Genomic DNA, 13,585 nt, shown 5'->3' with positions numbered 1-13,585 from the left:
ATTGATTCCACATTTGTCCTGCTCTGACCCTCATCTGATGACATTTTGTCTCAGACTCCATGACTGTCTGACTTGTAGGTAGAAAGTAGATAACACAAACTATAATCAAAACAGTCAGCAGCCGACCATTTATAGACGGTTTTCACAGAATTGTGTTGCTAGGGAACAGTTTCAAACCTACCTATCTTATGTCACTTAATCACTGCAACATGGAGGATTAAGATTGAGATGGTTTGGACACGTGCAGAGAAGACATGCTGGTTATGTCAGGAGAAGAATGCTGAACATGGAGCCGCCAAGCAAGAGGAAAAGAGAGAGTTTATGGATGTGTTGAGGGAGGACCTGCAGGTGGTCGGCACCACAGAGGAAGATGCAGAGGACAGGAAGAGATGGAAACCGATGATCCGCTGTGGCGCCCCCTAACCTCTAACCCCTAACCCCTAACCTCTAACCCCTAACCCCTAACCTCTAACCTCTAACCCCTAACCTCTAACCCCTAACCTCTAACCCCTAACCCCTAACCTCTAACCCCTAACCTCTAACCCCTAACCTCTAACCCCTAACCTCTAACCCCTAACCTCTAACCTCTAACCCCTAACCTCTAACCCCTAACCTCTAACCCCTAACCCCTAACCTCTAACCTCTAACCCCTAACCTCTAACCCCTAACCCCTAACGGGAGCAGCCGAGAGAAGATGTCGAGTTAAACGTCTATAAGGATCGTGTAAGTATATTGGTCTGTCCGAAGAGCCCATCACATTTGATCAGTATGCTCAGTGGTGTAATGTAATGAAGTATTAATACTTAAGTACAGTACTTGAGTTTTTTTTTTTAGTATCTGTACTCTACTTGAGTATTTATATTTATTTCTGTCAACTTTCACTTTTACTCCACTACATTTCCCAAATAAAATGGATACTTTTACTCCACTACATTTCCCCCAAGAATCTTAGTTACAAAGTAAAATCTGAAGAAATTGCGTAGCCTGCAAGCAATCAGGTTTGGCAAATCAGTGCTCCTAGTTTGCAAGTTACGTTAATCACGATCCACACGCCATTCCATTTGGTGGCTGTAATACAACATAACATTGTTTGCTAACCGCTATAAAACTCAAGAAGAAGAAATAGACTTCCACTCAAGCCCAGGCATGTCTTTTGCTTGCTTTTTTTTAACAGCATTTACTTGTACCTTTAATTTAAATACATATAATAAAGTACATTTAATAATATGAGAATATTACTTTTGATACTCAAGTACAGAAAATATCAGCTACTTTAAGACTTTTACTCAAGTAATATTCTAATGTGTGACTTTTACTTTTACCAAAGTCTTTTTTCTGGGAATATATCTGTACTTTTACTCAAGTAAGGCTTTCGAGTATTTTATACACCACTGAGTCTGCTAATTACACAATGATTGAGAAAGAGATCGTCAATAAATGAGTTATAGTGATACACAGTTCTGTCTAAATGAATGATGAAACCAAAATACAATTCTCAAAATGAGATCTGAAACATGAGGTAATAAAACAAAAATTAAGTTTTATCGTGCCTTATATATAGTGCAGTTGTGCAAGGGACATCAATCTGCCTATTTCATGTCATTTTCCAAATATGGGTGGGTGATATCGTTAATAGATATCAATATAAAAATAATTTCTTAGGATTATTCTGACTTTAATTCTGTCCATACCACCCTGCCCTAGCTGTGTCATTACAGCAGAAATTACAATACCGTCCCCCCCCACTCCAAAATTACATGGTTTAATATAGCATGTTCTCCAATATTTACTGTTATATTCAACTGTGGAAACTAAAATCATGACACACTAATTTACTAGTAGGCTATACTTTTGCAGGCCTAGAATGAAACACTGTAGATGAAAGACATTGTACATTGTACACATCATTTAACATCTTTACTTTGGCTGCAGTACTTTCACAGCTGCTTCCAAACCTTTCAGAGGACTAATCAGCCATTCCTTTTACAGTGTCTTTATTTCACATATTTACAGACAAATGCTTATTTACATTCACATTTTTGTTTGATCTGATTTAATTGGCTCGCATACCCAAATGTATTCACCCAGCCTTGATTAGTCTAAAGTTGTCCTGCTCTTGCTGCCTCTCAGTGGTAGAAGACTTGATGATGGCAGGTGAGAGTTTGTGCAGTTTCCCATATGGAAGCCATGCCTAACGCACCCTCTGACTGCATTGGCATCAGTCATATCAGCTTACTGTTCAGATTTAAAATAAAAACACCTGCAGGCAATTGCAGAGAGCCCATAAACTCCCCACAATCTACTAACCCTAACCCTAACCCACAATCTACTAACCCTAACCCTAACCCACAATCTACTAACCCTAACCCTAACCCACAATCTACTAACCCTAACCCACAATCTCTCAACTCGACTGATTTCTGTCAGTGCAGATGTAATCATCATGGCCCTTTTCAAAAAAAAATTGCAGTGATGATTTGGTGCCGGAGTGGCTACTACATCTCTACTACTCTACTACTACTCTACTACTACTATCTGTTGCAGTACGATCTTTGTGGATAACAATGAAGACTAAAACAATCAACAATAAAATCACACATACATTCATAATACAAAGTAAGCAGAAATCTAGGAGAAAATGTCGTTGTGTATTTACATAAGTGCCAGATCTAATGTTGTGTTCAGGTCATATCGGAATGCATCTCATGAACGCCTTAATACATACATGACATAATGGCAACGTTCAACTCGTTGCGACGCTCACATTCAATATACATTTTATTTATGATTTAAACTAAATCAACCATAAATGAACTGCAGCAGACATTACTCATAAGTGGAGCTGGTTGTATTGCTGTACAGAAATTATCATTTTGCACAGCCCGGGTGGGGTCGTCAAAAGGGCCTTTCTGTGTGGAGTTTGCATGTTCTCCCCAATGCCCCCTGGGGGTTTCCTTCATATAGGAACCCCTCACCAAAACATGCAATATCCTGCTCGCTGATGTGGTGCCTCCTCTGGTTGTTAGGGGCACCTGTTCGGAGGGGAGGGGAACTCGTTGGAATAGCGTGATCCTCCCACGTGCTATGTCCTACCGGTGAAGCTTCCCCTGTCAGGTGAAAAGAAGCGGCTGGCTAACTGCCCATGTCTCGGAGGAAGCATGGAGCCAGTTTCGGCAGAGGGTGGAGCAGCAACCAGGATAAATAATACATTTCGGGGGGGGGGGGGAATTATCATTTAGATTTTTCCCCCCTCAGATTTCCCAGTCATTGCTCCACCCCCTCTGCCGTTCTGGAAAGAGTTGTCGACGACCACCTGCTCCCTCCGATGCATGTGCAGTCGTCAGCTGCTTCTTTTCACCTGACAGCGGGGTGTTTCAACGTCAGGACGTAGCGCATGAGGCTCACGCTATTCCCCCCCAGTTCCCCTCCCCCTGAACAGGCCGACCAGAGGAGGCACTAGTTCAGCGGCCAGCACTCTGTAGTAGGTCTGTAGGAATGTCTGACCAAGCCGGAAGTACCGGTGCCATGAATTGAACCCGGTTCTGTGCGGTGGTACGTGAGTGCTTTCACCTCTACCCAGACGGCCCGATCATTTGGATCTGTATTGGTGGATTCAGTGCAGTTTTTTCGCAGCCGATGCAGAATGGGAGATCTCAGAGTCTCCAAAAAAAGTCCCACGTTCTACTTTGTTTTTGCTTCTCACGGTCAGCAGCTTGTATTTTTACGGCAAATCTGACGTGACACGAATGCAGCATAAACATACCAATCGATAGAGCAGTCGGGGGACATTTGATGAGTAAGAATACCCTGATTAGCACAAGTTATCATTCTTATAAGTCCTCCCTGACCAAAAGAAACAGAAAAGGCTGATTCTTGTGAAGCCTAGAGTTCAAACTATAGGACTCATCAGCATGACAGATGACATCACAACAAAAAGTACTTTGGGTACCACTGCAGCAGAAACGAGTACTGTGTGAAATGATGCTGAAAAGCTGTGCCAAACAAACACACACATCACATCGCTTATATGTTGACCTTGTGAGTGAAAGCAGTAGCTCAAGGTTCTGATGTGTAATCTATGTATGTAGTGTTAAAAGTTGTGTGAACTGTTAGTTTTAAAATGTGCAAATTTAGTTTAAAAAAAAAGTACAGCTTGCTAGAGGGAGTTCCTGCTCCATAGGGTCCCATTATAAATGTCGAAAAAAGTATAAAACATACAGTGAACTCTGATTTCTCAAACAGTACAAAATATCAATTAAAGCTGAATGAAGGTGATAGAGTCCTAAAAGTAGTGACTTGTTTAAAGTTTAAATGGAGTGTCTAGCTTAAAGTATGAAGGAGTAGTTAGGAGGGCATGGTTTCACCATGAACTGCTGTTTAAAACGAACGATAGTTGCACCCGGAAGTCTGTTGAAGCCGCTGTATAGCATGAAAGGAGGAAGTCTGTTGAAGCCGTTGTATAGCATGAAAGGAGGAAGTCTGTTGAAGCCGTTGTATAGCATGAAAGGAGGAAGTCTGTTGAAGCTGTTGTATAGCATGAAAGGAGGAAGTCTGTTGAAGCCGTTGTATAGCATGAAAGGAGGAAGTCTGTTGAAGCCGTTGTATAGCATGAAAGGAGGAAGTCTGTTGAAGCCGTTGTATAGCATGAAAGGAGGATAGTCTGTTGAAGCTGTTGTATAGCATGAAAGGAGGAAGTCTGTTGAAGCCGTTGTATAGCATGAAAGGAGGAAGTCTGTTGAAGCCGTTGTATAGCATGAAAGGAGGAAGTCTGTTGAAGCTGTTGTATAGCATGAAAGAAGGAAGGCTGTTGAAGCCGTTGTATAGCATGAAAGGAGGAGGAAGTCTGTTGAAGCCGTTGTATAGCATGAAAGGAGGAGAGTCTGTTGAAGCTGTTGTATAGCATGAAAGGAGGAGAGTCTGTTGAAGCTGTTGTATAGCATGAAAGGAGGAAGTCTGTTGAAGCCGTTGTATAGCATGAAAGGAGGAAGTCTGTTGAAGCCGTTGTATAGCATGAAAGGAGAGTCTGTTGAAGCCGCTGTATCACATGAAAGGAGGAAGTCTGTTGAAGCCGTTGTATTCACCTTATGTTCAGACCTTACAGTGGGCCAAATTCTTCCGGGCCCGTCTAACACTTCCGGCGGTCACGGCGCCAAATATGAAAGAACGTCATGAAGAAGAGAGTCGTTTTTGTAGTGGACAGCGCAGGGTGTAAAACAAAGAACGTAGCCTAATACTTTGAGCTCGGTACACAGCAAGCAAGCGGAGTATCCACTGTTATCCAGGTCAGATAACGTTATCATCGACAATGACGAGCACTTTCTTGTAAAACATACCTGGACTCCAACAAAGAAAGTTTCGGATGGTTTTCTCTCCTCCGAGGCAGCGCGAGCCATTAACGTTAATAAAGACCCGCAGATGTTAACGTAATTCCCTGGAATGCGAGACTTAACGAGCCAGTTACATGGCGTTGCATTCTTAGACATTGCCGTTTGCTTTTATTTGGTATGTTACATACAATTGGCTAAATTATTAGCTAATTCAGAGTTAGATGATATTGGAGCAGCGCAGCCATTTTTTATTTTATTTTATTATTATTTTTAGCCGGAAGTTGTAGGACGGCCACACAACCGGGTCAAATGGGCGTGGCTACATAAGGTGAATAGCATGAAAGGAGGAAGTCTGTTGAAGCCGTTGTATAGCATGAAAGGAGGAAGTCTGTTGAAGCCATTGTATAGCATGAAAGGAGAGTCTGTTGAAGCTGTTGTATAGCATGAAAGGAGGAAGTCTGTTGAAGCCGTTGTATAGCATGAAAGGAGGAAGTCTGTTGAAGCCGTTGTATAGCATGAAAGGAGGAAGTCTGTTGAAGCCGTTGTATAGCACGAAAGGAGAGTCTGTTGAAGCCGTTGTATAGCATGAAAGGAGAGTCTGTTGAAGCCGTTGTATAGCATGAAAGGAGAGTCTGTTGAAGCCGTTGTATAGCATGAAAGGAGGAAGTCTGTTGAAGCCGTTGTATAGCACGAAAGGAGAGTCTGTTGAAGCCGTTGTATAGCATGAAAGGAGGAGAGTATGTTGAAGCCGTTGTATAGCATGAAAGGAGGAAGTCTGTTGAAGCCGTTGTATAGCATGAAATGAGGAAGTCTGTTGAAGCCGTTGTATAGCATGAAAGGAGGAAGTCTGTTGAAGCCGTTGTATAGCATGAAAGGAGGAAGTCTGTTGAAGCCGTTGTATAGCATGAAAGGAGAGTCTGTTGAAGCCGTTGTATAGCATGAAAGGAGAGTCTGTTGAAGCCGTTGTATAGCATGAAAGGAGAGTCTGTTGAAGCCGTTGTATAGCATGAAAGGAGGAAGTCTGTTGAAGCCGTTGTATAGCATGAAAGGAGAGTCTGTTGAAGCCGTTGTATAGCATGAAAGGAGAGTCTGTTGAAGCCGTTGTATAGCATGAAAGGAGAGTCTGTTGAAGCCGTTGTATAGCATGAAAGGAGAGTCTGTTGAAGCCGTTGTATAGCATGAAAGGAGAGTCTGTTGAAGCCGTTGTATAGCACGAAAGGAGAGTCTGTTGAAGCCGTTGTATAGCATGAAAGGAGGAGAGTATGTTGAAGCCGTTGTATAGCATGAAAGGAGGAAGTCTGTTGAAGCCGTTGTATAGCATGAAAGGAGGAAGTCTGTTGAAGCCGTTGTATAGCATGAAAGGAGGAGAGTCTGTTGAAGCCGTTGTATAGCATGAAAGGAGGAAGTCTGTTGAAGCCGTTGTATAGCATGAAAGGAGAGTCTGTTGAAGCCGTTGTATAGCATGAAAGGAGGAAGTCTGTTGAAGCCGTTGTATAGCATGAAAGGAGGAAGTCTGTTGAAGCCGTTGTATAGCATGAAAGGAGGAGAGTCTGTTGAAGCCGTTGTATAGCATGAAAGGAGAGTCTGTTGAAGCCGTTGTATAGCACGAAAGGAGAGTCTGTTGAAGCCGTTGTATAGCATGAAAGGAGGAGAGTATGTTGAAGCCGTTGTATAGCATGAAAGGAGGAAGTCTGTTGAAGCCGTTGTATAGCATGAAAGGAGGAAGTCTGTTGAAGCCGTTGTATAGCATGAAAGGAGGAGAGTCTGTTGAAGCCGTTGTATAGCATGAAAGGAGGAAGTCTGTTGAAGCCGTTGTATAGCATGAAAGGAGAGTCTGTTGAAGCCGTTGTATAGCATGAAAGGAGGAAGTCTGTTGAAGCCGTTGTATAGCATGAAAGGAGGAAGTCTGTTGAAGCCGTTGTATAGCATGAAAGGAGGAGAGTCTGTTGAAGCCGTTGTATAGCATGAAAGGAGGAGAGTCTGTTGAAGCCGTTGTATAGCATGAAAGGAGAGTCTGTTGAAGCCGTTGTATAGCATGAAAGGAGGAAGTCTGTTGAAGCCGTTGTATAGCATGAAAGGAGGAAGTCTGTTGAAGCCGTTGTATAGCATGAAAGGAGGAGAGTCTGTTGAAGCCGTTGTATAGCATGAAAGGAGGAGAGTCTGTTGAAGCCGTTGTATAGCATGAAAGGAGGAAGGCTGTTGAAGCCGTTGTATAGCATGAAAGGAGGAAGGCTGTTGAAGCCGTTGTATAGCATGAAAGGAGGAAGTCTGTTGAAGCTGTTGTATAGCATGAAAGGAGGAAGGCTGTTGAAGCCGTTGTATAGCATGAAAGGAGGAAGTCTGTTGAAGCCGTTGTATAGCATGAAAGGAGGAGAGTCTGTTGAAGCCGTTGTATAGCATGAAAGGAGGAAGGCTGTTGAAGCCGTTGTATAGCATGAAAGGAGGAGAGTCTGTTGAAGCCGTGGTATAGCATGAAAGGAGGAGAGTCTGTTGAAGCCGTTGTATAGCATGAAAGGAGGAGAGTCTGTTGAAGCTGTTGTATAGCATGAAAGGAGGAAGTCTGTTGAAGCCGTTGTATAGCATGAAAGGAGGAAGTCTGTTGAAGCCGTTGTATAGCATGAAAGGAGGAAGTCTGTTGAAGCTGTTGAATAGCATGAAAGAAGGAAGGCTGTTGAAGCCGTTGTATAGCATAAAAGGAGGAAGGCTGTTGAAGCCGTTGTATAGCATGAAAGGAGGAGAGTCTGTTGAAGCCGTTGTATAGCATGAAAGGAGGAGAGTCTGTTGAAGCTGTTGTATAGCATGAAAGGAGGAAGGCTGTTGAAGCCGTTGTATAGCATGAAAGGAGGAAGTCTGTTGAAGCTGTTGTATAGCATGAAAGGAGGAAGGCTGTTGAAGCCGTTGTATAGCATGAAAGGAGGAAGTCTGTTGAAGCTGTTGTATAGCATGAAAGGAGGAAGTCTGTTGAAGCCGTTGTATAGCATGAAAGGAGAGTCTGTTGAAGCTGTTGTATAGCATGAAAGGAGGAAGTCTGTTGAAGCCGTTGTATAGCATGAAAGGAGGAAGTCTGTTGAAGCTGTTGTATAGCATGAAAGGAGAGTCTGTTGAAGCTGTTGTATAGCATGAAAGGAGGAAGTCTGTTGAAGCCGTTGTATAGCATGAAAGGAGAGTCTGTTGAAGCTGTTGTATAGCATGAAAGGAGAGTCTGTTGAAGCCGTTGTATAGCATGAAAGGAGGAAGTCTGTTGAAGCCATTGTATAGCATGAAAGGAGGAAGTCTGTTGAAGCTGTTGAATAGCATGAAGGAAGGAAGGCTGTTGAAGCCGTTGTATAGCATGAAAGGAGGAGAGTCAAGGAGGGAAAAGTGATGTTGCTCAAATGAATGTTGTTGTCATGACTCCAACATGGCGGCGTCTCGTCTCACATGCTTCTATACGAGTTCATGTTCACAACTTGGTGTTTTTCTACTGATGGAGTGGCTCATTAAGTCGGGGTCAGCATGTCATCACTCAGTGGATGAGAATGAGTTGCCGGGTTTTGGAGATGTCTGCCTTCTCTCTAATACAATGGAACTGGATGGCGCTCGGCTTGTGGTGCTCAAAGCAAGAGAGAGAGAGAGAAAAAAACATTTGAAAAACTCAACAGATGTCTCTTTCCAGAAAGATAATGCACAGACCTGCTTGTGAACAGTTCCGTGTAGGAATATATTTTTTCTTTCCACCAAAGTACACCCACTAGCTGCTAGCTAGCTGCAGCTAGAACTACAGCTGCTAGCTAGCTGCAGCTAGAACTACAGCTGCTAGCTAGATGCAGCTAGAACTACAGCTGCTAGCTAGCTGCAGCTAGAACTACAGCTGCTAGCTAGATCAATATGTATTTATCATTTTGGGATGAACTGTCACTTTAAGGTTAGAAGAGAGTTCATGCATGGTGACAGGAAGAACTCCAGACCAGATCCTGTTGAAGAGTGTCGCCATAGACTCCATTCTAGCATCTACCTATAGTGGACCTTCAAGGATAGTTCCAGGAAGTACATGGCGGGCCGCTTGAATCCATAGAACGTTATAATAATACTGATAATTTGATTCTTTAAACGTCTTACCCTTTCAAATGTACATCGCAAATGGTCCATTCTGCTGCAACTGATCCAGAACCTTACTTCCGGGAACTATTAGCCAGGTTAAAATAAAATGGTCCATTGGAGCGAATGGAGATGCCGCAACTCTTACTATCTCAATAGCTCTGGTCCAGCCCAGCTCCAACAAACCCAGCATGATATGTACATCTCTACACACACACACACACACACACACACACACACACACACACACACACACACACACACACACACACACACACACCATCCAATGACTGTAAAAAATATTGGCAGTTATCAAACAGTGTAGATTAGTGATTAGTTCTCTGTCATACACACAGCACAGTCCCGTATATACATGTCCTTTCTCCAACCCAGCAGACCAGTGTGTCTCAGTCCTTGCGGCTCACAGCAGCAGTTGGAAATGTCCAGAATGGTGAACTTTGCCACCAATTTGGCGATAATTCCCCCTTTACTCGATTCTGCACATATGAGATATTTCAGGAGAAAAAGGCATTCATCACACAAACATAAAAAACATGTATCTGTGTTATGGAACTGGTGGAGCCCCCTAAATCACCTTGCTCTTCCAGGAAGAGGAAACCAGCGCGGGCCGGCCGCCTAGCTGATGAGAAACGCGCCAAAGAAGCTGCTTTTCTCATCCATGTCCACGGCAGAGGCGTTGCTGACAGTGACAAACAGGCGGTCCCCTGCACTGAGAGGGAACAGCCCCCCCTGGTGGGCGGAGTGCAGAGAGAACTGGGAGCCCCGGGACCAGCAGGAGGTCCGGCTCGTCTTCATCAGCAGGATGGGAACCGGGTAGGAGCTCACCTAATGGGAGAGAGAGAGAGAGAGAGAGAGAGAGAGAGAGAGAGAGAGGATGGTGAGAGGAGAAGGTGCTGTGGTTGGAGCATGGCACTAAAAGCTAAGTTAAGGGCTCATTATACTCGAGCAAGCTCCGTGGGGGTGGAGCTCCGAGAGTCTCCGCGAGTCACCGTGCGGACCTCGCACTGGGGCAGATGCTATTATACTCAGAAGTGATCAGCCAAGTAATCAGCATGTATTGTACAATGGTAAATAGTGAGAACAGCCCGTGAAAAGTCGCAATGAAACGCTATTATGTGCAGTACTGAGTGCGCTTTCACTCTCAAACGACCGTACAGCAGCACATGAATGAATCACCAAACTTGTTTTTACTGAAAGCCGTTTTAGTTCTTAGCCCTGATTGCCTACTCTGTGCTGCTTTTAAACTCTCAATCATGCTCTCAACACAACACATTTACTTGGTGAAATGACTAAAAACAAACAGTTTATAGCCTACCACATGGGTCAAGAAATGTGGGGAAAACACAGCTCAGTGTTCAGGGCTCAGTGGCTTGAAAGCGGCCATCTTTGGAGAGAAGCCGTGCAGAGGTCGCGCTGTGAGAAAAAAAATCAGGCACACGGTGGGCGCCCAACGGAGGTAGCGAATAACCACGCCCAACAAATTTACGTCATTTGACTCCACCCCCACGCCCTTCACAGCATGGTGAGCATAAAGCAGCATTTAGACTTCTGCGCAGACATGTGACTCAATTTATTTGGCCCAAGTCTCAAGCGAGTGCAACCAAGTCATGTTTTCTTGGGTAAGTCAAGTATAGGGCTGGGCGATATGGTTGAAATCAATATCACAAAAATCATTTTTTATCAATGTCAATATACAGTATATCACATTATTGTTCATGTGAAGTCACATAATCAAATTAATGTTCATCTCATTAAACCTAATGGTAATGTTAGATGTGATGTCAAAAAAAACAGAAATATTCAAATAATATTCCTACCATACCTCTAAGTAATTAGTTTGTCCTCATCAATTCAGACAGCAGAAATGTGTCACAATATTAAAATATCTTTATATCATCACGATATGATTACACTGAAAGATGATAAATGATAATACTGAATGAAAGAAGGTAGAGCCTGCACACTTACTCACAAGGCCAAAAAGTTTAATTCAAAAAACAAACGTTTTCGATCCACACTGGATCTTCGTCAGGTCAGCAATGATTGGTGGATCAAGAATGCTCATATATATAGTACACCACAGGCTCAGTCATAGGCTGATGGGCTCTATGCTGATAGGTGGGGGTGACACAATCACCACCTCACAGGGTGGAGCACATCCACACATATGATACAATTAACCATGTAAAAAAGCCCAAGGAAATAGAAAATAAAGTGGAACAAAGTGGGCTTAAAAGGAAAAACAATATACAAACAACAATATAAGACTATAATGCAAAATACACCAATTAAAATCTAAATTACGCCATGATACATAATATAAAGCACTAGAAGTTTTGAATAGAAAAATAGAATAATTTGGAAAAGGTTTAATTTTATAAATGTTTTAAATGTTTTAAAAGGGGGCATAAGTGGGGGTAAATATATTGTACGTATCTAGATGGTTCAAGGCACAATAAATAAATAGATAAATAAACAAACCGAACACTAGAGAAGACATTAGAAAACAATCATAGGGGCAATAATAAAACCTCCTATACATAGGCACATTTACAACTGTTTCAAGTTCTATTAAAGGAAGTGTTTTAAATCGTACTCTTGGTTCAGGCCTCTGGGTGTGAGAGTCTGAAGGTTAAATAATGTATATGAAAACTCTCTCTTCTAAGTAGGAGGGTGTTTTGGTCACCCCCTCTTCTTGGAGTTAGTACATGCTCAATGCCTATATATTTCAGGGAAGACACTGGGTGCTTCGCCTCCCTGAAGTGGACTGCCACCGGGTTCCGTGGATCCTGGGTTCGGATGCAGCTCCTGTGCTCTGCAATCCTAGTTTTAAGGGCTCTTTGTGTTTTCCCCACATACGCCAGGCCACATGGACATTTAATTAAATAAATAACATTTTTTGTTGAACAGGTTATCATGCCCTTTATTTTCATCGTTTTACCTGTTGTCGGGTGAGTGTATGTGGTGCATTTATATGTGAAATTGCACTGTGTGCAAGCACCACATCGGTAGTTGCCAGGTGGCAGATCAAGAAAGGTGGTGTTTCTTGTTGGAATGAGGTCAGATTTGACCAGCATTTGCCTCAAATTAGGAGGACGTTTATACACTACCTTGGGAGCAAAATTGAACTCATTTTTGAGCGATGGATCCGAACTTAAAATGTGCCAGTGTTTCCTAATAGTTCTCTCAAAGTCTTTCCCCAGAGCTGAATAATTGAGGAAGCATCTAGGGGTGTTAGTGGGTGGAAGTGATGATAATACTGAATCATCGCCCAGCCCTAAGTCAAGTCGTCACAGGTTATGTTCAGTTGAGTCCGTAGGACTAACACTACCTGTCTATTCATCATATTATTGGTCAATTGATCTAAGCCGTTCAAGGTTAAAGACGAGGCTGAGGCAGCAGAGTCAGAAGAGCCCGTGAGCTCAACTGACTGTAGACGGTTTTCACAGAATTGTGTTGCTAGGGAACAGTTTGGAACCTAGCTTATTTCCTGTCAGTTGTGGTACTAGCAAAGACTGCAACAGGAAGTGAGCTGGGGAAAATTTTAGAATGACGACAGCGGAGAGCAACACCAAATCAGAGAGGTGGAGCCCAGTGACCCGGGACAGAGGGTGCCCCTCACCTTCTTATAGACGTACTGCAGCAGCGGCTTGCCTCTGTCCTCCTGTCCGCTCTCCTCCTCCTCCTCCTCCTCCTCCAGGGCGTGGCTGTGTCTGAAGTAGGTCTGGGCGTAGACGTAGTACAGGCCCCCCTGAGGCACCACCAGCTCCCCATCCACCAGCTGCACGTCCTGCAGGAAGGCCAGCCCCTTACGCCCCTCCCACCACGAGATCTTCTGGCCCTGCACACGACGCCCGGGGGACACTGGAACACACACACACACACGCACGCACACACACACAAAACAAAGCATTCGTTTTGTTGTATCACAATGGAAACAAATAGAATGTTATGTGTTTTCCTTCCAGTCTCATTATGTTTTTCATATTGTGACAAATGTTGATATCCAACTTATCAATTAAACTCGTGTCTAGGGGTAGAACTATGGGGCACTTTACACGAGGACGGTTTCCTATGGTGACGGGGAATTATTTTATCGTTAGTGCCTCCCTTTTAGACGGCGATGGCGAATTTGCGCATAGGAAACGACACATTTTGAA

General features: G+C 43.4%; 1 protein-coding gene across 1 annotated transcript in view; it reads right to left on the bottom strand.

Annotated features, from left to right (window-relative positions):
- Positions 1-10,040: 10,040 nt before the first annotated feature.
- tnfsf10 (TNF superfamily member 10) overlaps positions 10,041-13,585 on the bottom strand; it is a gene marked incomplete at both ends in the record, with an annotated part of 29,200 nt that continues 25,655 nt past the window's right edge. The window contains 2 exons of the mRNA XM_083632326.1: positions 10,041-10,250; positions 13,048-13,289. Of these exons, the coding sequence (XP_083488452.1) occupies positions 10,041-10,250; positions 13,048-13,289 (452 nt within the window). The remainder of the gene's footprint in view (positions 10,251-13,047; positions 13,290-13,585) is intronic.

The sequence above is a fragment of the Poromitra crassiceps genome (genome assembly GCF_964638095.1).
Source record: "Poromitra crassiceps genome assembly, chromosome: 2".
Lineage (NCBI taxonomy): Eukaryota > Metazoa > Chordata > Actinopteri > Beryciformes > Melamphaidae > Poromitra > Poromitra crassiceps.
This window is presented reverse-complemented; position numbering and strand designations above follow the sequence as displayed.